Source organism: Euleptes europaea, chromosome 3, assembly GCF_029931775.1.
Source record: "Euleptes europaea isolate rEulEur1 chromosome 3, rEulEur1.hap1, whole genome shotgun sequence".
NCBI classification, from domain to species: Eukaryota; Metazoa; Chordata; class Lepidosauria; order Squamata; family Sphaerodactylidae; genus Euleptes; species Euleptes europaea.
This window is the reverse complement of record NC_079314.1, coordinates 10,356,832-10,380,556: the sequence shown is the minus strand read 5'-3', so window position 1 is coordinate 10,380,556 and position 23,725 is coordinate 10,356,832. Positions and strand designations below refer to the sequence as shown.

Below are 23,725 nucleotides of genomic sequence, written 5' to 3'. Positions count from 1 at the left end.
ACTGGCCACTCAGGCTTGGGAGGAGCTTCGCTGGGAAAGGGAGATTCTAAAGAAGGGCTCAGCATTCTCATTTTTTCTTACCAGTGCTAAGCAATGAAAAACACTAATTGTTCTGAGGAGCACAAAAGGGATTCAGAAGGCTCCAGCATTTTAAAATTTGTCCTATTAATTTTGAATGTACTTCAGCCATTTCTGTAGCGCAGTTTTCTTTTTCTGGTTTTGGATCTGTCTCATGAGTTGAATTATTAAAGTATTTTGTTTTCATTTTGGATGTCAAGAGGGCTGATGGCTGAACGTCAGCAGTCCCAATACAACCCCAGCAAATCCACAACCACACTCAAAATCCTGGACGGCACCAGTCCCTGATCATTAAGAGCAGTCTAGCGGAAACAGACACACTGCCAGAGAGGTTGGAGGAGCTTTGATATGGCTGATTCAGACACTATTCCTGATCTAGGACAGAAAGGAATCACAAACTCAGTGAATAAAATACCCCCCCACGTGTAAACATTTCAAACTGCAACTGACACCCTCCCTTTTCTCCCACAATCAACTCCTCATTTAAAAAACAACTGCTGTAAACAGGGGATGACCCCACTCCTGCCAGAACGGGCAGTCCGCTGGCTCGTTCTGCAAATGTCAGAAAAGGGCAGACAGAGGCCACAACCCCTTTCCTCTATGGTCACCTTGAAGGCTTGGCTCCATCTAGGTGAATACCCACAGCCGTGGTTTAAAATAAAGGGTGGGGTGACAGTAGCCTTGGCTCCAGGCCCAAAGAAGAGGCAGGAGGCCAGAAATGGGGTTCCTGGGGCTCAGAAGCTCCCAAGCCAGGCCTCTGCCCTTCCGTGTGAAGAGGGAGCTTGGACAGGCAATGCCCCCAGCAGCCCCAAACTAGCTTTGGCTTTTGTTTTCAGGCTTTAGCTTTTGTTCCTCGATTGGTGCTGGCAGGCCGGCTAAGGGGACCCTGCCATGCCTGGCCAAATGGCACCTCTTTCCATTGCCCCCTCCCTGTGTTCTTTACAGCAGCAGCAGCAGCAGCTGCCACCACCTCCATCCTTCCCTGCCACCACAGAACACAGACAGGTCAAGGGCCCATGGGGCCCCACGGCACATGGCAGCCATTGGGAGCAGGAGGGCTAGGCAGGAGGCCAAGGATGGTGGGTGGGCAGTGGGGGGAGGTCGAGTCCAACATGTGAACAACTTTGCCCCAGGAGGATGATTTCCTCTCCAGAGGGAGAGGCAGCACCCATCACCCGGCAGTGAGAGGCAGAGGATGCACCAGAGGCCCCGGTCTGCAGGGGGCAGCAGAGAGTACCTAACCCTTCCAGGTCACCACTGCACTCCTACAGGGTGCTCTCAAATGACAGGAAGACTGGAGGGGGGGCAGGGGACCGGCCCCTTGCAGCTCGGATGACCAGAGGCAAGAGAGGCACAGCTGGTGCCGGCCAGCCTTGCCCGAGAGGAGATGGCAAAACGCAAGGCACCAACACGGCGTCCATTCCTTGGGATAAGCTCTAGCAAGGCAGTGGTCATTGCAAAGCAGACCCTGCCCTGTAAATCAAGGGTGCACCCAGTTTTGGCTGAAGGGCAACCAGCATGAGGAACGGCGGATCCCACCCTCAGAGGTTCCTGGCCCACTCCCTTGCATTAGATGTCCTCTGCCAACACCGTGCCCTGTTCCCGCGCCGTGTACTGGGCATAGGCATCCTCAAACATCTCACGGCAGGGAATGACAGCTCCCAGGCGGGCACAGATGAGGAAGGAGCCTGCCATCTTGCGGTGGAGAGAGTAGCTCTCTTCTGGAGGGGAGCACAGCCGGTGCTTCAGCATCACAGGGATGAGCTCCTGGATGTAGCGGGTCGTGTTCTGGGTGCTGAAGTTGAAGGGGCCGGCAGCAGAGAAGGCCTCGCCCAGGATCATCACCGTGTCAACGTGTGCCTCCTCAAATGCCTGGCAGAAGGAGCAGGGAAATCGGCATCAGGCCCTTCAGTCCGACCCACCCCCAGCCTGCATCTTCCCAGCTCCAACCCACAAGTACAGCTGCAGTTCGCCTGGCTGGGACCCTGCTCTCACTTTCACTACCAGGCTCAGCTCCAGGTCGCATGTACAAATGATTAATAGGCGAGCGTTTCTCTGAGAATGTGCGGGATGACTTCCCAACGCACCTAGGATACCTGGGAAGGGCGTCTTGGGTAAAGAGTGCAGCTTCCAGTCCAGATGGATCCCCAGCTCCTCCTTTATGAGCTGCAGATGTTCATTTTTGCCCTGCTGCCTCCCCCATTTCAACATCTGCACTGTCCGAATGCACCTGTGGTTAAGTGAGACCCACCAACTCCCTCCAACCAGACAATTCCACCCTCTGTCACTCCGGCTGCTCCCTGTCCAGACCCAGGTGACCCCGCCCCTTCGGCCACAGGGCAACCTCCAACATGCAGGCTTGAGAGGGGCACAGTCGCAATGGGATGTGACTCTGGATTCCACCAGGGGGAGCCCTCTTGCTTGTCTGGCCTGGCCCGGAAGGCCCTGGACTAGGGGTGTGCACAAAAATTGTTTTCAGTATTTTTCAGATTCGAGTTCAATAAACCCGACATATTTTAGAAAATTAAAAAAAAAAACTGAATCCCCATACAGGGTTTTCCCCTGCCTTTTTTTGAAAATCTAAAATTTTTCAGGTATATTAAACCCTATGGAAAAATATTTGTGGGACTCCGGGGGCGGTTAAAGATAGAGGCATCAAATTTTCAGCGTAGCTTCAGGTGACTCACCTTATAAGAACCCCCACGTTTGGTGAAGATTGGGCCATGGGGTCCCACATTTTATGGGGTCCCATTTTTTTTCCACTGGACACAATGGAGAATGGATGGGGCACCCTCTTTGGGGGCCCACAAAATTGGACTCCCTGACCCAATCTTTACCAAACTTGGGGAGTTATTCTAGAGTGAGTCACCTGAAAAGTTGGTGCCACTACCTCAAAACACAGCCTCCCCAGAGCCTTGCAAAGATTTCCCCAGGGTACAATTTTCGCATTTGCTTTTTTGGCTCCGTTGAAACGGAGCCTCTTTTTTCGGTTCGGCATATCCAAACGCACACCTCTACCCTGGACACCTCTGAGCCTCTCTAGACAGTCTGCACGCCTGCTCTGTTCTCCCAATACAGCCATGTGACCAGGGTGCGAGTGCGCATGTGTGTCTTCTTGCCACTGCCAATGGAGACGCCCTCCTCTCAGCCCACTCTTATATGACTTCTAAGACCACTCAAGGGCTCGTTAAAAAGAACAAAACACCACCAGTAACTACAATGGAACTGCTGGGCTGGGAGGGAAAAAATGATATTTCCTCAGTAAGTAAATATTGCAACTTGCAACCACCATCTAAGTGTTTTCCAAGAGAAAATATGATCTGGATCAAATGCCCAAAGGGACATTTACTCTGCAGAAGGAGTCAGTCTGTGCAAGCCCCTGGAGCATTTTAGACTAGTTTCAATGCCAAGGGCTTTTCCTAAGGCATCCTGGGAACTGTAGTTCTGGGAAGACGACAGAAAGGCCAGGCATTGCAAGGGCCAGGATTTCCAGGGGTCCCTGTAGGGAATCTGTTACACCTACAGCCTTTGGCAAGACTTACCAAGACAGAAGAGTGAGAACACTCATGGCCTTCAGCTCCCCCAAGCTCTATGTGCCCACCTGCAACTCTCAGCTTGTCAGGGTCTCTGCCAGGCCCCAAATGCCCCACACGGTTTGCTTCTACTAGGGGAGGCCTTTAGGTCCTCACCTTGGTCTCAAACCCCGTCATGAACTTGAGGTCCTTGGACTTCTGAAGCACTTTGGCCCTGTCGCCATCGGCAGCTGCTCTCACCACCTGGCCAGGTACGGAAAAATGGCTTGTTTGCATGACAAAGCCCAGAGTGGCAAGTTCCACAGCGCAGGTTTGGGGTCTGACCAGCAAGTGCTCTCTGATCCCAAACCAGCAGCTCCTTTGGCAGGGCTGGGCAGAAACACAGTCCTCACCTCGATGTAGTGGTCAGTAAACTCCTTGCTGAACCCTCGGCTGGCCCCAAAGTCCAGCAGAGTTACCTTGGGGGGGAGGGAAAGCAGGCAGGTTTGTGAGACAGCCAGAAAGGACCACAAGAGGAAGGGGACTTGGTTGCTCAAACCTTCCACCCCAAGACTCACAGGAATCTCAAGAGTCCCACACCTTGTGTTTCTTGGCGTCGTAGAAGAAATTGGACCAGTTTGGATCCGTTTGCATGAAGCGGAATTCAAAGAGCTCACGCAGACAAAGGCGAAGGATGTGGGAGCAGATCTAGGGAGAAGCCAGAGGCAGTGTCAGCAGGAGAAGGAGGGGGTCTCCCATCCTCCGAGTGGGGAAGCTCTCCTGCCCCAGAATATGGGGGGGCTCTGACTAGAGATGTGACTCAAGTCATGGGAAGAACCACCTTCTGCAAACATCCCTGTCAGAACACGGGACGAGCCACGCCACAAGCTCGCTGTGCGACACGTTCACCTCTCACCTCATTGCGGGTCTCCTGGTCCAGCGTCTGGCACTGGTCCAGCGGGACACCGCCCACCAGCTCCATCGACAGGACCCTCCTTGTGGACAGCTCATCGACCACTGCCGGCACCTCGAAGAACAGGTCTCCTTCGAGAAGCCGCCTGAGAAAGGGGGGAGGCCGACAGAGGAAGGCTTGCTGTGAGGCGGAGGGTCTTGCCATGCCCACTGGCTTTGCGCTGCTGAGTACGCCCACCCAGAAGAAGGCAGGTGCTACTCTCTGGGCAACGCAGCCCAGGGCAGCCTTGCCATGGAAAACACTTGTGGAAGAGGTGGCTCCAAACAGAAGGGAAAATCACCAACAAAATCGCTGCCCTGTTCTGGCCTGGCCGCTGTAGTTTTTTGTTCAGTTTGGAACTAATTGCCAGAAACGCAAGTGCAAAGGCTGGGGGATTCTCCCCCACCCTTAGCCGTCTTGTTTTTAGCTGCACACCTGAGACAGGTGCCGGACTCGGCTGCCTGGCCTCAACAAGATACTAGAATGTTGAGGATTTTAGAAGCTGGCAGCAAAGGTCATTGACTGCCAAGGCTCAAAGTATCCAGTCTTCTGATCTGAGGACGCAACGAAAGGGACAGATTGTGTCCCAGGAGGCAGAAAAGAATTCTTGGAAACCCAAAGAGGTGCGCTGTTTGGCCAATCACAGAAATAGGTTTAGGAACCTGTCCTTCAAAGGGGAAACAGGAACAACGGGCACACACTCTTGCCAGCATGGCTTTTATTCCAGCTACAGCCCTGGGCAGGCTCTGGGCTTAGAGAGGGGTGGGCGTCTCTCTCATGCGGACTCGGCTGGGAAGCAGAGAAGAATCAAGCTGCTTTTTGAGCCCCACCCCCAGGTGAAAGGTGGCCAGGGCTTGTTCCTCCCATTGCGCTGGGCTTCTGAGGTGCTGAACGCAGCTTGGCACGTCAGCCGGAGGAGGAGAGACCTGGGTTCAAATTCCCACTCAGCCAGCCACACTCTCTCTCAATCTGACTTACCTCACAATGTTGTTGTAAGGACAGAATGGAGGGAGGGGTAAAGCTATGCAAGGGACTCCAGGATAAGGCATAAGGAATAATGAGGCAGGGCACAGGCTGGGCACATGTCCTACGAACAGCTCGCCTTCAAGGTGGGGACCCCTCAATGGAAGAGTGCCCCCTGCCCCCACAGCACGGAAGGACAAAACCACCTGGGAATGCCCCCACCCCCCACAGCACCTGAACTTCCTGGCACAGTCGGCTTCCCGCAGGTAGTCGCATTCCCAGCCCAGCTCCTTCTGCAGGACCTGCAGGGTCTTGTCTGCAAAGAGGCCTGGGGTGGAGAGGGCAGAAGAGAGATGCTGAGTGATCCCAGCCATGCCACCCCCACACCATGAGCACCCGCAGGACTGGAAAGGAGGCAGCAGGCTCAGCACCCCCCTTCCTAGGCTCTTCTAGGCTGCCTGGGAAGCCGGCCTTCCCATGCATGAAAGGCCTCCTCTGCCCATCCAAACTTCTGTTATCTGTGAGCCTTTACAACCCCCCCCTCCCCCGGCTCCTGGGTAATCTGCTGCCCTGCCTCCCTGGACCTACAACATCCCAGCCCCCGCCCCTTGGCCTCTTCTCTTGCCTTCCCCAACTGCTCAGCCTCTGGGGCACACAGGCGACTGCCTGCTTCTTCTCCAGCTCCAGCAGAGGAGGGTGTCGACCTGGGCCGATGACTTCTCCCCCCACCCCCATTGCCCTGGCTCCAAGAACGCCTGGCCAGCCAGCTCAGAGACTGCAAGCTCTTGCGGGGTCCCCTCCCGCCCCCTCACCTCCCCCCGCCCCCTGCCAATCACCTTCGGGCAGCGCCACGCTCATCTTGAGCACTGAAAGAAAGTTGTCCACATCACTCCGGATGCTCTGAGCAATGCCAGGGTACTACAGGGGAGGAAGGAGAGGGGCTACCTGGAGGCACTGATCAGGCTGCCTGCCTCAGGGCTCCCAGCCTCACCCCCTCCACGTGCCGCTCTCTGGGCCCCAGCCCCATGGGCTCCCCCACCCCCGTTCTACCTGGATCTTCAGAGCCACCTCCCTGCCGTCCCTCAGCACTCCCTGGTGCACCTGGCCGATGGAGGCGGCGGCAAACGGCGTCTCCTCGAATGAGGCCACCTTCTCCCGCCAGTCGCTGCCCAGCTCTTCCACCAGGACGCCCTGCAAGGTCAGCAACAAAGGAAATGGAGGCACAGTGGGGCAGCACAAGCCTGCCAGCTGCCCGTGAGGTGGCACAGCGCAGGGGAGTGAGTGCCTAGCGTGGAGGCACAACCCAGAGCCCACAAAGCCCCCTGCCTTGCCTCCTTTTCTCTCTCCTTCCTGACTCATAATTAAGAAAATGCCAGAAGGGTGTGCATAATGGTAGTTAGCATGTCTGATTAGGACCAGCAAGACCTGGATTTGAATGCCCACAGAGTTCACGGGGAGACTGCAAGGACAAAAGAATCCCACATGCGTGAGAACAAGCCGAAGAGACCCACAGGCCTGAAGCCCAGCTTTGCTTTGCTGTGGCACTCCCCCCAACACAGCCCATGCTACAGAAAAGGGGCCCGCACATCAAAGGGCTCCATGCAAACTCCCCCCACCCCCAGCCTTTCCTCTCCGGCTGAGAATGCTGCTGCTCACCTCCATCTGAGCCGGGGGCATGAAATCTGCACTCTGGCGGACGCGCTCAAAGACCTGCTGCAGCTGCGGGCTCAGGAAGCTGTTGTCTGTGGGGAGAGTGGTTAGTGGGGGCCCCCAAGCCCGACACGGTCCCACAGCTGCCTCCAGGGGGTAGTGGAGGGGTGCTGATGAGGAAGCCATTGCTGGCCGTCTCAAAGAGTACAATCTTGTCAGGCAGGGGCTTCCGGCTGCTGCATCCTGGGAAATTACAGCAGGAAGGGGGCACGGCCCTCCCTCTGAGTGCTGCTGAGCACCCCAATGAATTGGGTAGGGGGTGCTGGTGGGGAGACACAGAGTGACATCAGAGCCGGGGCCCATCCGCCAGCAGTGCTTTGGTCTCCCGAGCAGCAGCCTTTTAGTGCTAGAGCTCTCAAGAGCCGTACCGGTGGCCAGCCCAGCTCATCCCCCCCACCCCGCAGCTGTGGGAAGTGGGGACCTCAAGGGCCCTCCCCACCCCTACCTTGAATGCTGAGCATCTGGCCAATCTTGAGGGCTGCCCCACGCATCTTGCAAAGGGTGTTGACAATCCGCTCGGCGTTGGCCTCGGACAGGAAGGGGTTGGAGTCCAGCAGGGCGCCTCCGTCTGCAGCCAGGGAGGGGGAAATCAAGTCTCCCAGGTAGCATTCACCTCCCAACTACAGCCCCAACCTGCCCCCGCCCCCCATGAAAACTTGGGGAAAGGGGGTCTTTTTTAATGGTTTCATTTTTATTTTACATGGAATTGTGATATTTTGTTAAAGCTGTCGGCTGGTTTGGGCCAGAAAGTGGAATGCAGACCTGCAAACACAGAGGCCCCCCAAGGGGAGAGCATGGCAGAGGTTTCCCTCGTTTGCTCCCCCCCCCCCGCGGTTACTTTTGAAAGCCTGGCAGAAAAGTAGGCATAGCAAGCCTGCCCCTCACTCCCCCCTCAATCCTTTGCTGTGTGCCCCAACATTCATCCAAGCAAGGAAGTGAAATCGGGACTGAGCGGCTCCCACCAGTCCTCCCCATCTTGCCACTTACTCTTGGGCTTGGTCTCCATGTTCAGGGAGTTCCTCGCCACCTCTGCCAGGGCTCCGAGGCCCAGGCCCACAGCCAGACCTAGGAGGGAAGGATTTAAGAACATAAGAAAAGCCCTGCTGGATCAGACCAAGGCCCATGAAGTCCAGCAGCCTGTTCATACAGTGGCCAACCAGGTGCCTCTAGGAAGCCACAAACAAGACAAGTGCAGCAGCACCATCCTGCCACCGCACCCAAAATAATAGGCAAGCTCCTCTGATACTATAGAGAATAGGTATGCAGCATGACTAGTATCCATTCTAACTAATAGCCATGAATACCCCTCTCCTCCATGAATATGTCCACACCCCAGACGGAACTCTCAGAATGGTCACTTGGTGAGCTGGCCAACATTTTCCAGCAGCAGCTTCTCAGCCCTCCTCAAATTGCCATACCTGAGGTTTTGCACAAGTTTCTTTTCTTGCTAAACATGTTTGCAGCCAAAGACTCACATATGTAAAGCATCATCTCCTTCGACGGGCCCTTCTGTGCCAACCAAAGTTTTCAGGCTGCCCCCTGCTGGCCAGCCCCCACCTTAAGGCGCTCTGCCTGGCATCAACCAAAGCCCAGGCCTTTCCCATCGTAGTCCCCACTTTGTGGAACCGGCTCCCTGAGGATGCATGGCTACTCATACTCAATTTGCTATCCACCAAAACCCCAGTCATAAAGGCTTCTGAATAGTAGTGTGTGTGAATGGGATCTTAAGGTTTTCGTGACTGCAAATTGAGTATAAGAAGCTAGTGTGATATGGCAGCAAAGAAGGCAAATTCAATCTTAGGGTGCACCAATAGATGCATAGATGTGATAGTACCACTGTATACTTCACTGGTCAGACTCCATTTGGAGTACTGTGTCCAGTTTTGGAGGCCTTTTTATAAGAAGTAAAATCATAGAGTTAGAAGGGACCACCAGGGTCATCTAGTCCAACCCCCTTGCACAATGCAGGAAATTCACAACTACCTCCCACACACACACACAGTGACCCCTACTCCATGCCCAGATGGCCAAGATGCCCTCCCTCTCATGATCTGCCTAAGGTCACAGAATCAGCATTGATGACAGATGGCCATCTAGCCTCTGTTTAAAAACGTCCAGGGAAGGAACGCTTACTACCTCCCGAGGACTCCTGTTCCACAGAGGAACCGCTCTAACTGTTAGAAAGTTCTTCTTAATGTTTAGACGGAAACTCTTTTGATCTAATTTCAACCTGTTGGTTCTGGTCCAACCTTCTGGGGCAACAGAAAACAACTCCACACCATCCTCTATAAGACAGCCCTTCAAGTACCTGATGATTTTTATCATATCCCCTCTCCAGGCTAAACATACTCAGCTCCTTCAACCTTTCCTCGTAGAAAAGAGCAAGAGTCCAGCAGCACCTTAAAGACTATCAAAATTTCTGGCAGGAGGTTGGAGCTGATTAGGAGCTTTTGTGAGCCACAGCTCACTTCTTCAGATATCCAGAAATTCTTCAGTGAGATATCCAGAAATTCTGTCCACCATTAAGAGGTTTCTGCTAAACATTCAGCCTGCAGAAGGGAACATTTGGGCTGAATGTTAGCAGAAACTTCCTAATGGTGGAAACAAAGCTCACAGTTTAGTTTTTTCTTCAGTGAAGAAGTGAGCTGTGACTCACAAAAGCTCTCACCCTTTCAGAAATTTTGTTAGTCTTTACGGTGCTACTAGATTCTTGCTCTTTTCTACTGCTACAAACACGGCTACCCATCATGATCTTTTTTTAAGAAGGACATAGAAACTTTAGAGGGAATGACGAGAGCAACACAGCTGATTAAGGGTTTGGAGACTTATGAAGAAAGGCTGTGGGAATTGGGAATGTTCAACCTAGACAAGAGGAGGTTGAGTGGGGATATGATTACTCTTAAAGTATTTGAAGGGTTGTTACTTAGAGGAGGGCAGGGAGCTATTTCAGCTGGTAATGGAGGATAGGACTCGTAATAATGGGTTTAAATCATGGGTGGGATCGATATTAGGAAAACCTTTTTAAAAATAAGGCCAGTTCAGTGGTCGAATTGGTAGCCCAGGGATGTGGTGGGTTCTCCCTCCTTGGGAGGTTCTTAAGCAGAGATTGGATGCTTATTTGACAGGGATGCTTTAGGTCATCCTGCATGGTGCAGGGGAGAAATGGTGATTTGATTCTACGAGATCGCAGGGAGGCACAGCAAGCCCATATTATTCAACAGGGCTTTTAATGCAGTATAAACGGCAAGCACCTTTTGGGGGGGAAGGAATTATCTGGCTATCGTATTTTGGTCACGTCATGAGATGACAAGAGTCACTGGAAAAGACAGTCATGCTAGGAAAAATTGAGGGCAGCAGGAAAAGAGGAAGACCTAACAAGAGATGGATTGACTCAATAAAGGAAGCCACAGCCTTCAATTTGCAAGATCTGAGCAAGGCTGTCAAAGATAGGACATTTTGGAGGACTTTCATTCATAGGGTCGCCATGAGTCGGAAGCGACTTGACGGCACTTAACACACACACACAATTATCTGGGGCTTTATTCTATTGGAAAAGTGAGATATAAACATTTAAATAAATAAGTAAATTAAAATGTCTAATAACAGAATTCTGCTTGTGTGCCAGTCAGATTTTGAACCCTGTAAAACACTGGTTCCCAACCAGGGGTCTGTGGACCCCCAGGGGTCCGCGAGAACGAAATTAAGGTCCGCGAAACAAAGTTATAATAAACAAAATAAATTAATATTTTCAATTAAAAGTTATCGATTATAAAAATATATATTCAAATATTATTCTAAGTTTAATGTTTAACTAACAGTTATGATTAAAGTTTATTTTCAAATTCTCAGAATTTTTATTTTGAACCTTGGGGTCCCTGCACCGAACAAAAAGGTCCTAGTGGTCCCTGGTCAAAAAAAGGTTGGGAACCATTGCTGTAAAAGCTGGGCTTCTAGGCCATGTGACAGAACAGGACCTTCCCCCTCTCCGCTGCTGGTATTTTGGGAAGACTCTTCCCCATTGTTGCAGCTGAGGCAACGACGGGGAGGCTTGCACACATGAGGCAGTACCCAGTTTGCAACCATATTTATTCATTTATGTTATTTATAGTCCACCTTAGAACTGCACGGCGTAAGCCTGAACTGTGCCGCCATAAAGGCAGCCTTTGCCACAGTTCTTCCTTGTGTAGCTGCTGCCTAGATTCGTGCCCTTCCAACACCAACAGCGAGAAGGCTTGCAGCTGACACACAGTAAGTCCACTTCACCCCCTGGCCGTTCCTCTCGCATCTGCATGCAGTGCAGTGGGTCTTACCCCCGAAGTTTGCCAGCCGTCCCACTCGTGTCACGGGCACTTTCCTCTCCCGAGCTCGCTCGCTAAGCTGAAGAAAAAGGCAGAAGTCAGGGAGACCCCCGGAGGTCGGGAAAAGTCTGCTGGTGAGCCTGTCTCCTTCAGGGCTGGCTTGAGAGTAGCTGACCACCACTGGAAACAGGATGCTGGATCAGAGGGATCTCCTTAAGGGGAGACACAGCTGTGCTTTTCAACTCCTTGGAGGACCACCCTATGCAAAAACTGGCTCTCGGCTGCTCTGGAGGACAAGGCAGGACCTAACAGGCTTTGCCTGCAGGAGGGGAGATTTTGGCTGAATGTTAGCAGAAACTTCGTAACGGTGGAAACAAAGTGGAGTCTTGTGCCTGGGGCTTTTTCAACAGAAAAAGCATTTCCAGGATGCTCGGGTAGTGGCTTTCCCTTGCTGGAAGATTTACTATGTTGGGAATGCTCAAGCTTTGGATTTCTGATGTTGAGTAGGGGGATGGGCTGACTTATGCGGACCTCTCTAACTCCAGGATCCTAATCACCTTCTAATTTATGCCATCACATGCCAGCAATGCCCCTCCATCCTCTACATTCGACAAACAGGCCAGTCCCAGCGCCAAAGATTAATTGCACTTAGGTCTGACATCAGAAACCACAACATTCAGAAACCATCAGGGGAAACACTTTAACCTTCCAGGATATTCAGTTGCTGATTTAAGGGTAGCATTTCTCTTACAAAGGGATTTCAAAGAGAGATCAGAAAGTGAGACTGCTGAATTACAGTCAAGGCAATGCATTATCCTGGACTGAATAGAGACCTAGGATTCCTATCTCATTAACAATGCTGATTTCTCCACACCTACTACCTCTCTGCATATCACACCTAATCCAATCATGCCTGTTATTGTCATTTACCTGCCACTGATATTTACATGCTATTGCCATTGGGTATCTGGATTCACCCTTCTCTGCTTAAGGACAGATGGACTCATATTCTAGCTGTATCTGAAGAAGTGAGCTGTGACTCACAAAAGCTCACACCCTGGCAAAATATTTGTTAGTCTTTAAGGTGCTACTGGACTATTGCTCTTTTCTACTGCTCCTGAACCCCCAGACTACATGGATGTGGTCCAACCCATCAAGGCAATTGTCATGCGCTTAAGCAGGGCAAGAGAGCTTCTAGGCCACCTTTCCCCACCCTGGCTCTCAGTAACACTCAGCAGCAGTGTTATTAGTTCCATATAGCACTGCAGGCCCCAGTTGCTCACTCAAAAGACGCCACTTCCTTCTCAAAGATCTTGGCATATGAGGTGTTCCAGCACCAACTTCTCTCCTACACCAGACAGCTCTTACCTTCTGCTTTACTTTGCCCTGGCTCTCCTGCTCGGTTTTTGGTCGAGACGCCCTAGCTTTCTGGATGTCTTCCACTGTGAGGCCCCTGAATGATGCAGACTGATGTATCAACTGGAGATTGCCAAACCTGGCGTCCCTCAGAAGCCAGGAGTCCCCCTTGAAAATGGGAGATGGTTGGGCTCCTGATGGACTCACTGTCCACCTAGAAGGACTTGTGGTGTGGCAAGAATGTCCTTTCCACTGGGATGATACTCCTTGGTAAGGCACATTCCCTTGCTCTTTTTGTAGAGATGCTGGCTCTGTGATGCCCTGCAAGAAAAGAAACACAAGCAGACCTTCCTTAGTCTTGTGTACAGCCTGCATACCAAGCCCACCCTCTAGCAAATTCTTTGGGACCTAAGATGCTTCAGTCTGTGGCACACGGCAGCCATCTTCAAAACACCAACACATTTGTGAACACCAGGACTAACAAAGACTTTGGGACAGTCAGCTGTTTGGAAAGAAAGGTGCATATAGGATTGGGCGAAGGCTCAGCACCACAGGAAAAGCTCTTTGGGATACCTTAAGGATGCTGGAAAATAAGGTGGGGGAGACCAGCAATGGGAAAAAGATTCCCTGGTTTGCTCCTTCTTTAAAAGGTGTACTAAAATGGGAGAAACCAAGTCTGTTGGTGCACTGGATTTCCCTCCATCAATGGAAAGTGAAGTTTACCAACAGAGTTGGTTTAACCATTTTATGGGATCTTTTAAAGAAGCACCAAACCAGAAAATCTTTTTTTCCATTGCTTGCCACTGAACATCATCTTTCATTTAAGAAACACAACATGAAGCATCAGACCAGATACTGCTGACACAGGCGCCTGCGGGTTTGAAGCGCACACCCATGGCAGATACTCCTCAGTTCCTGCTCTGGATGCTGGAAACAACAGGGGCCTCCCCAGGATTTTTTCAGGGGATACACCTCAGGTCAGTAATCATTTCGCAAACTCAATTTAGCAATTCACAGTGGGTAGCCGTGTTAGTCTGTCTGCAGTAGTAGAAAAGGGCAAGAGTCCAGTAGCACCTTAAAGACTAACAAAAATATTTTCTGGTAGGGTATGAGCTTTCTGAAGAAGTGAGCTGTGGCTCACGAAAGCTCATACCCTACCAGAAAATATTTTTGGTAGTCTTTAAGGTGCTACTGGACTCTTGCCCTTTTCAATTTAGCAAGAGATTAAGTAATCTACTGGGCCTTATTTTAGTCAGCCAAGCTGCGCATTGGCATTTAATTTCTGCAACTGCTTTGGTTCTCGTGTGCTACTGCAGCAGGTGGCAAAGAGCCTTTCCTTTTCAAGCGATGAAAGGGAGCTCCTCTCACACTCCCCACTGGCTGGGGCAACAGGCACCAGGAAGGCCATCCGTCAGTCAACCAACACAGCTTTGAAGGGAAGACAATCAGCCCCACATGAACGCTGAAGGAGGATGCCCTGGCCCACACCGGAGGGTGTCAGAGACAACCCCCCTCCTCAGAGCTGGCAGCTCTGGGTTGGGACATTCCAGGGAATTTGAAGGTTCAGCCTGGGGAGGGGCATCCGTGGGGTATGATGCCGTGAAGTCCGCCCTCCAAAGCGGCCACTTCCTTCAGGAAAGTGTTTGATCTCTGGAGAGCAGCTGTAATTCGGGGAGACCTTCAAGCCCCACCTGGTGGTTGGCAACCCTACCCTTAGTGCAGGCTGGCGGTGCTCAGGGCCACGATCCAGGCACGCCCTCCCACCCACCACCACCACGACCACCACCAGGCAGAAACTCACCCTCCGCCTGCCCTGCGGCCAAGAAGGCCTTGCTGCCCCGGGCAGGGGTCCGCTCCCCCAGAGCCTCACCCCCGCCTTCCACCGCATCCCGGCCTCGGGAGACGGGGGCTGGGGCGAGGGCCAAAGGGCGCTCAGGGATTCAGAGTCTAGGGTCAAAGGTCACCCTAAAATCCTGGACAAATGACTCTCCAACTCTGCAGAAGGCGAGGTCAAGGGTCACTCGAGCCGGAAACAGAAAAGAAGCCGGCGCGCAGTCCCCACCGCAGTCCGACCCTCCACGCCGGGCAGCCACTTCCGGCCTCCGCTGAGCCCGCCTCCGGTCCCCGGCAGACGAGCACCCAATCATAGGTAGCGGGACCGCAGAGGGAGCGCCAATCAGGTTTCCTGCAGCCGAGCACCCAATCATAGGGAGCGGGACCGCAGACGGAGCGCCAATCAGGCCTCCTGCCGCCGCGGAAGCCCCGCCCACGCTCGTTTCCCGTGGTGCGCGCGCAGCCGCTCAGGCGTGCTCGCCTCACGTTCAAGGCCGCGGCTCCGCGCCGGTCGCGTCGTAAAGGCCCAGCGGCTGCGAGGTGAGCCGAGCGTCGCCCCCGCCGGCTGGGTGGCCTTGGAACAGGCTAGAACGGAGGAAGATTGCTGGGGTGACTTTGGGCCAGTCGCACACTCAGGCTGGCCTACCTCACAGGGTTGTCGTGAGGCTAAAACGGAGGAGAGGCTTCTGGTCGCTATTTTCGGCCCCATTGGGGAGAATGGCAGGTTTATAAATGGCTTAAATAAACAAGAAAGAAGGCCGCTCAGGGTTAGGGCTGCCCTTAGATGTGTGGTAGGGAGAGGCGCTTCCAGCAGGAGCTCAAATGGCCTCAGCTCTTCTGGATCGCGCGTGGCCCCAAAGCGTGCCCGGAGGGGGGGCTTAGAACATAAACGTAAGAAAGGCCCTGCTGGATCAGACCAAGGTCCATCAAGTCCAGCAGTCTGTTCACACAGTGGCCAACCAGGGGCCTCTAGGAAGTCCACAAACAAGACGACTGCAGCAGCACCATCCTGCCTGTGTTCCACAGCACCTAATAGAATAGGCCTGCTCCTCTGATCCTGGAGAGAATAGATGTGCATCATGACTAGTATTCAATTTGACTAGTAGCCATGGATTGCCCTCTTCTCCATGAACATGTCCACTCCCTTATTAAAGCCTTCTGAGTTGGCAGCCATCACCACATCCTGGGGCAGAGAGTTCCACAATTTAAGGGCGGGTTATAAATCACCAAATAAATAAAAATAAACTCTGCATTGTGTGAAGAAATATTTCCTTTTATCTGCTTTGAATCCTCACCCTCCAGCTTCAGCAGATGTCCCCGCATTCTAATATGAGAGAGGGAGAAAAGCTGGAGGGTGAGGATTCAAAGCAGATAAAAGGAAATATTTCTTCACACAATTTCTCCCTGTCCACTCCATACCATATATAATTTTATAGACCTCTATCATGTCTCCCCTTAACCGTCTTCTTTCCAAGCTCAACAGCCCTAAGTGTTTTAACCGTTCCTCATAGGGCATTTTCTCTAGTCCCCTGATCATTTTGGTTGCTCTTTTCTGCACCTTCTCAAGCTCTGCAATATCCTTTTTTCTAAGGTGTGGTGACCAGAACTGTTCACAGTATTCCAAGTGTGGTCTCACCATAGATTTGTACAAGGGCAGTATGATAGCAGCAGTTTTATTCTCTATTCCTTATCTAATTATGGCCAGCATGGAATTTGCCTTTTTCATAGCAGCCGCATGCTGGGTTGACATCTTCGTTGAGCAATCCACTACTACCCCAAGATCCCTTTCTTGGTCTGATGCTGCCAGCACAGATCCCATCAGTGTAAATGTGAAGTTGGGATTTTTTGCCCCAATATGCATCACTTTACACTTGCTTGCATTGAATCTCATTTGCCGTTTTAATACCCATTCCTTCAGTTTGAAGAGATCCTTTTGGAGCTCTTCAGAATCCATTGTTGTTTTAACCACCCTAAATAATTTGGTGTCATCTGCAAACTTGGCCACCTCACTGTTCACCCCCAACTGGGGGATTGGTATGACCTCGCTGTTCACCCCCAATTCCAGGTAATTGATGAACAGATTGAAAAACACCGGGCCCAACGCAAATCCCTGAGGGACCCCACTGCTCACATCCCTCCATTGGGAGAACTGACCATCGATTCCTATTCTCTGCTTCCTATTTTTCAGCCAACTCTCCCTTGCGATCTGTGGACAGAATGAGGCTATTTGGGGAGGGGGCTTGGGAGTGCCATGGGGCGCTCGCACAAATGGCCCTTGAAAACCTCTCCAGAGAGCCAAGCGCAGAGACCTCTCCAGAGACCCAGTCGCAACATCTTGGGCCGCTGCCGCACATTATTCCTTGATGGGATCTGTAGCTTCTTTCTCTTATGATGCTTCTGTTGTTGAAGCTGCTCTGGGGGCCAGAAGCCAGGACGAAACTATTCTCCAAAAGAAATGCAAGTGACCCAGGCAGTGGCTGCACTAGCATTCTGTGGGGTAGGTGGGAGGAGGCCAGGGAAGGAAGGGCCAGGTGCCCAGCCTCCTGAGTGGCTCTCTGTTCTGTTTGCAGGCTTCAGGTAGGGCAGCTGGGAGCCCAGACACCTGGGGCCCCTCCCTCCTAATACTTTGAGGAAGCTCTGAGTTGGTTCTAGATGTAGGAAGAAGGAACTTTCCTCACCAAGGAGCTGTGCAAGAACCGGTTGCTCAAGGCCTGCGTAATGCTTCCTGCCCGCAGGACATGCTGTGCTTGGGGCAAGGGGAGATGGCCAGGGCAGCTTCAAGCCCCTCCCCATTCCTGGCCAGCCCCTCCTTCGCCAAACCTCCCCAATTTGAACCCTTTTTTAAAAACGACTGTACGTGCCTCTCCTAGCCACCACCAGGACTTTGGTGCTCCCTCATGCCCCTTCCTGAGTTTTCCCACAGCGGTGACTAATGGGTACACATGCTATATCTCGCGGTGTGTGTGTGACTTTGCAGTAGTATCACCTCCCTCCAAAGCAACCAGCCTTTTAAGCCACCCTTCCATGGCTGCTGAGGGACTTCACCTGCAACCAGACTTTCCTGCTGCCCCCACCAAGCAGGCATGGAGGGGGCCAGAGAGCTTCTCTCCACCCACATCCACAGAAGTTACCTTCTCTAGTGCGACACAAGACAAATTATGTATCCTCAGCTGACCACCTGGAAAGAAAGCAGGACGGAGCATTTGCCTAGTTTGTTTCTCACTGAACATAAGACGGGGCCAGCATCAGGGCTTGGCATGGTAGAGTGGCAGCTGATGGCCTGTGGTCTGGGGGTGCCCAGTGTGGTGCAGCAGCAATCACAGCCTGATCTCCCACCCCTCCTCTGCCTGGTAGAGGGCAGGTGCCACTGTTCACTCACCTGCCCAGGTGAGAAGCAGCTACAGAGAGCGGGGGCAGGTGGCTGCCGGCTGCCAGTCCTTTTTCTGGATGGCATGCTTAAAAAAGCAGTGGCTGCTGTCTTGGTTGCCCTCTCTGAGTCACTGATGGATCCCCCCCGGAGAGGTCCCCCAAGATCTGGAACCAACCTTGTGGCAAGGAATAATAGTAATTGCTTGACCCAAGCAGTCGAAGAGATTTTCTTTGTCACAGAGTCTCCTGACTTGCCCATGGTGTTCAAAGGGTGAATTTTAATCTGAGAGTGGTTAGGGGCACAGGCCCACCTAGAGGTCATGCCCTGCACCCTGGGTGTGCCAACTGCAGAGAAGAAAGGTGCCCTCCTCTGTGTTTCCCAGCACAGAAATCGGATTCTGAGGCTCAGCCGGGTTCAAGTTCAGCTTGGGAAAAGGAACATTCTTCAGTTGTTAAAAGTTTCAGAGGTTAGCCGTGCTGGTCTGCAGGAGAACAGTTAAATTTGAGTCCAGGAACACTGTAGAGACCAACAAGAGTTTTGGTGGGTGAGCTTTTGAGACAGTGTCTGACAAAGGGAGCTTTGACACTCGAAAGCCGATACCCTGTAACTGATAAAAATAATAATAGAATATTAAAATTTAAGTAAGAAATACACTATCGAATATGGAATTATAATATTCAAAGAAGGGATAATAGAAGCTATAGAGTAAGTTCCATGATAATGTGAGAATTTGATGTGTATGTTTATAGGTTTGTATTTTTGTACGTTTTGTAATACCTGTTTGGAAAATTAAATTTTTTTAAAAAAAGAAGCTTATAAGCTGAAAATCCTGTTGGTCTCTAGGGTGCTACTGGACTCAAATCTAACTGTTGTAAAAAGAAATTGTGAACTTGGGCAGATCTTGAGAGGGAGGGCAGGAAGGGTTGCGTCAGTATTTGGCTCTCGTCGCCCTTTCTTATATGCCCAGGGTAATGCTGATTGCCACTTTCCTGTAGGCAAGATTGGCCAGGGATCCTGGAGGGTTGTGGTTTTTTTTTTTTTTTGCCATCTTCTGGGCATGGAGTAGAAGGGTCACTGGAGGTGTGTGTGTGGTGGGGAGGTAGTTGTGAATTTCCTGCATTGTGCAGGGGGTTGGACTAGATGACCCTGGTGGTCCCTTCCAATTTTACGATTCTATGAAATTGTTGCCTAAGTTAGGGGTGTTCTATCATATGTACTGGGTGGTCTGGAGCGTCCACCATAGCTGATGGGCAGGTGCTAGGCGGCCTCCTTCCCTCCCCTTGTGCTGAACGCTGAAGACGGGTCCCCTGGTGCAGCCTGACAACTGGGCATCTAGTGGCACTTGAAAGCCTAACCAGTTTCTTCTGGCAGAGCAGCTTTCATGAGCCCCCTCCATCCGGCCACAGCTGATGCCACCATGAATGTGCCCGTTCTCAAGAGCCATGGGGTTCCTTCCCCTGAACTTTCTAAAAGAAGATGTCAAAGCAATGAATCATGAGCAGGCAATTTGCTAAGCACAGATTGACCATTTCCTGTGTGTGCATTCCAGAGAGAAAATAATTCTTGGTCAAGTTTCAAGTTTTCTGGCTTTTGTTTGGCGAGGGGAAGTCCTGGGCACATTATGCTTGCTCAGTGCCGTGCTACAATGACCCCCCTCCCAATCCTGAGAAGCCAACGGAGGGGGGCGATCTTTTCCATGCGGCCTCTGGGGAGGGTGACTTAGCATGTGCCAGCTTGGGATGGGGTTGCACAAGAAAGCCCTGACGCCAGAGCTCCCGGCAAGGAAGGAAGGACGTGACTCCTTGGAGGTGTGAGTCATGTGGGGATCTGGCTCACCTCTCGGGAGAGGTCTGCCGTGGGGCCAACCCAAAGCACCCAGTTGTTACATCCGAGGAGCTCAGAGCAGCGGTGGAGCCTCGTGAGACTTCCAGGTGAGTGCCTGGCTGCCTATGGCGCATCGGGAATCCCAGTCAGAGTCTGTGCCCGCTGCTTTGCTGGGGCTCCCGCGTGGTCACTTGGAGGGTGTGCATGGGGGTTTCCACCGTGCCCCCCCCCCGACCTCCTCTGGGCCTGCCCTAAAGAAGTTGGATTCAAACCATGCTGTTGCTACCAGCCCCTGAAAAAACGAGAGGGGAGAGAGGAAGCTGTATCCCTCTCTCCGAATGCTAGAGCTCCGGGCCTCCCTGTAAGAGTGGTGGGCAGTCAATTGGACACCACCGAAAGGAAGTCTCCGCTCCACACAAGGGTAGGCGCCCGGTGGAACTCCCTGCCCCAAGAAGTACTGCTGCCCAGGGGCTGAGATGGACTTAAATAGTGGAGGGACAAACTCGTGGAGCGAAGCTTCCCCGTTGGCCGGCCGGCAGCCGCCGATGGGGGTCCTCCGGGGTCTGTGGGCCCTACGTGCGGGCTTCTCCGCGGCTTTTGCGCCTGGAAGCAGGAGGCTGGGTCGGGGTGAGGGGAGGTCCTCCTTGGTCCGGCCCTGCAGCTCCTCCCACCGCACACCTTTGCCTCTGGGCAGGTCTGGCTTGGAGACAGCGCTCTGCACGTGCTCAGAGGTCCGGGGCCGGCTCCTACCGGGGCGCCCTCGTGGGCGGGGGCGCGCCAGCAGCCAGGCCAGCCGCGCTCCTCCCCCTGGAGGGGGGAGCCCACCACCCAGGAGGACGTGCCCACCACCCAGGAGGCCATTGCGGGGTGCGAGCCGGGGCCCTTTCCCGGCGAGGAAGCCCGAAGGGGCGGGGAGCCTGGGAATTGCCTGCCTAACTGGGAGCCCGGAGGAGGGCGTGACTGGGCGGGCCTCCCCCGCAGGGTTGTTGTGCTCGCCTAGGAAACGCTGGGAGGGCTTGAAGTCTGCAAAGAGCCTGGTCCTCTGTTGTTATCATCATTTGGTTCTTTGCTGTGTCTGCAGCGCGCGTGGGTCGCTCAGGGTGGTCCGCGTTGCCCTGGGCTTCTCCATTGCATCCCCCCACCCCACCCCGCGAAACCCTCCGAGAAAGGCAGGCCGGCTGAGGGTCACCCGGCAGCGTCCAGGTGGGGCAGACCCCCTGCAGCCGGGCCTCTCCCGCCCCGCCCGCTGCCCCTTGCACCCCGAGCCGCGCCAGGTGTGGGGAGGGCGCACCCGGCTGCCAGCGGGTGCTTTTCTTGTCGTGTAGGTATTTAGTAGGGTAGTAAGCAAGGGGAGACTTAGGGAGCTTGCGTTCCGCAGGAAGGATCCTAAACCCTACTCGCCCTATTGGCTAAGCAAACGGATCCCTAAGCCAGCATGTCCCATTGGTCACCCAGAGGGTATTCCCCCCCCCCATCATGGATCAGTGGGGGAGTGGCCGCAGGCGGCCAGGGGGGCATATAAGCGGTGTGTAAGTCAGTTCTGTGCTGAAATCAAATAAAGCTGTGTTGTTGAACTCCGTCTCGGGTCTCGTGAATCCTTCCCACGCGGACTTAACACTTCGGAGCCGGCCCCCCATCCGCAAGGCGGTTTCCGAGGATCGGACTGGATCTCGGGACCAAGCGATCCCCGGTGAGACCGCGGTGACCCAGCCGCCGAAGCGACAGCCCTGCCGAGGTTTCGGTTCGCTTTGCACGCGAGGAGGGGGAACGAGGGCGCGCCCCGCCCCGGTCCTCTTGGGGACGCGCACGTGTCTCCCCGCCCCCCCGCAAGCCTCCGTGGGAAACGCACCGACGGAGTGGGGGGCGGCCTGTTTGGCCAGTGGGGAGCGGGCGGAGGGAGGCTCGGCGCTTCTGGCCTCTCCCCACCCCCCAGGCAGCATCATTCCTTCCCCCGGGCCCTGGAGTGATGGGCTTGCAAAGGGTCCCCCGACCCGGGGCAAAATACTGTCATTGTCTGAATGCCATCAAATGTGTCCATCAAATGTGTCAACAGACCGTCACAGTTTCCTTGAGAATGTTTTTCTCCTGTTTACCAGCTCAGAAAAACAGGGGAATCTGACTAACCCCATAACGAAAGGAAGGGTGAATCAACAAAACCGAGAGTGTTCCCTGCCACCACCCACCACCCTGTATTTTCAGGAAAGTACATTGTTGACGGAGGTACATTTTCTCTGCCCCTCTTTTTCTCCCAGACTAACTGTGGCCCCTGAAGCTTTCTGTCCTGCCCCGTGGGGGGCAGCTGCTGCCCTGGCTACACGCGGCCTTTCCTTTCCCTGCCTGAACTTTGGCACCCTGTTTGGGTGAAGAGTACAGATGGGGGAGTTCCTGGTGTCAGCAAGCGGGGGGGGGGAGTCTCATGTTTTAGGAGAGCACCCACTTTGCTATCTGGGGCAATGTGGATCTTGGAGATAAGCGAGTTTCTTGCTTTTGGGGGCGTTCTGGCGTTCTGAAATGTCCGTTCCTGGAATGTTTTGTGGGCAGGGGGAAGCTTTAGTGAACGATTCACTGGGATGTCCTGCTGAGTCCTCCTGTGAATGTGTGCGGCGCCTTTGCTTGTCCGCTTGGTAGCCCCCACACCCACTCTCCACATACGTGGGGTTAAGGGGCAGGGGTCTCCAGGTTGCAGCATGCCACAAGTCACTGGTGCAGCTGTTCACTCAGTATTCACTTCCTGCCTGGTGAGCCATTCCCACTTCCAAAGGCAGCCTTAATGCCTGACTGCCCAGCTCCCACTATAGTTCCTTGCACCGAAACCAGGCCCAGGTGATGGCTTAGCTGACTCACCACGCCCTGGGAGAGGGCGGGACCCCGGCTGGCAGCATTGCCAGTCGGTGCCTCAGCCCAGTTGTATTCTGTTAGGGCACGTTTGGACTGAAAGGGCCCCGCAAAAGCAACGGGGATCTTCTGGTCCGTTCCCAGCATGGCTCTGCATGAACCCAGCCTGTGGCTGGACGGAGCGCGTGGCCCTGAGAAGGTCTTCTAAAAACGAGAATGGGCCCGTGTTGCACTCTTGTGTCCCACAACGTCTAAATAGTGGGTTGTGGCTCATGACACCTTGTGGCGCATCCGACGGGTGGACATCAAGGTGCCGCCAGACTCTGTGTTACTGGCGCTGAAGAGCCGAAGCTGCTGCAGCTGGGCCACGGGCAACATGTGGGGGTTGAATGGGGGGAAAACGTTCCCTGCCATTCTGAATGTATGCTTTCATCTCGTTGTCGAAATACTGAACCAGTTCCACTGTCACAATTCTGTGTGTGTTAGAATAGTTGCGCGATCCACTTCTGAGGGAAGTCGGAAGGTCTTTGGTATGTCCAGAATGGGTGTTGACATTTTGTCTTGCTGTGCTGTGCTGACGGGGGAAGAAGGGCTGAGCACCCCGCTCCCATGAAGCGAAATGGGAACTACCGGGCCCAGTTTGTGACTGCAGCCAGCCTGGAGATGCTTACTGCCCAGTTACTTTCTGGAAGGAAATGTATGGGGGGGGGGATTTCATAGAAGCTGCGCCCCTCCCAACTCATTTGGGAAGAATCTCAGGTGTTTGTGGCTGGTACCAAGAGTTTAAAGACTGGATGTTGTCCATACCTGGGCAGAGACTGTGCCTCTCGCTTCCTGAGCTCTGGAATATTTTTCCAGCTTTGTCACTGGAGGGTGGGACATGAAAGGTCCCGGAGTCTTTGAGGCTGTGTCTGTTGATGCTTTCAGGAGCGTGCGTGTTTGGCGTGGGGGCTGGCGATGCAGACCCCACAGTCTGCCGAGAACATGGTAACCC

At 53.3% G+C, this 23,725-nt stretch overlaps 1 protein-coding gene across 1 annotated transcript; it reads right to left on the bottom strand.

The window, feature by feature from the left end:
- Window positions 1–1,647: 1,647 nt before the first annotated feature.
- COQ8B (coenzyme Q8B) lies at window positions 1,648–23,109 on the bottom strand. The gene is made up of 20 exons (XM_056846321.1): window positions 23,011–23,109; window positions 22,330–22,417; window positions 20,314–20,919; window positions 15,189–15,287; window positions 14,932–15,054; window positions 14,671–14,778; window positions 13,726–13,796; window positions 12,882–13,037; window positions 11,526–11,592; window positions 8,203–8,280; window positions 7,661–7,783; window positions 7,162–7,247; window positions 6,556–6,696; window positions 6,342–6,423; window positions 5,740–5,833; window positions 4,507–4,648; window positions 4,191–4,298; window positions 4,004–4,069; window positions 3,768–3,854; window positions 1,648–1,950 (listed from the first exon to the last, which is right to left on the bottom strand). Exons 1-20 carry the CDS (start codon window positions 23,107–23,109, stop codon window positions 1,648–1,650), a joined length of 2,727 nt encoding a protein of 908 aa, XP_056702299.1.
- Window positions 23,110–23,725: the final 616 nt, after the last annotated feature.

Excerpts from the sequence above, each read along its gene's own strand:
- COQ8B (XM_056846321.1), bottom strand. The coding sequence starts at position 23,109 with ATGTTGCCCGTGGCCCAGCTGCAGCAGCTTCGGCTCTTCAGCGCCAGT. Across the intron at positions 7,248-7,660 it reads CCAGATGCTCAGCATTCAAG|ACAACAGCTTCCTGAGCCCG; the intron begins GTAGGGGTGGGG and ends CTCTCCCCACAG. Across the intron at positions 3,855-4,003 it reads TTACTGACCACTACATCGAG|GTGGTGAGAGCAGCTGCCGA; the intron begins GTGAGGACTGTG and ends GTACCTGGCCAG.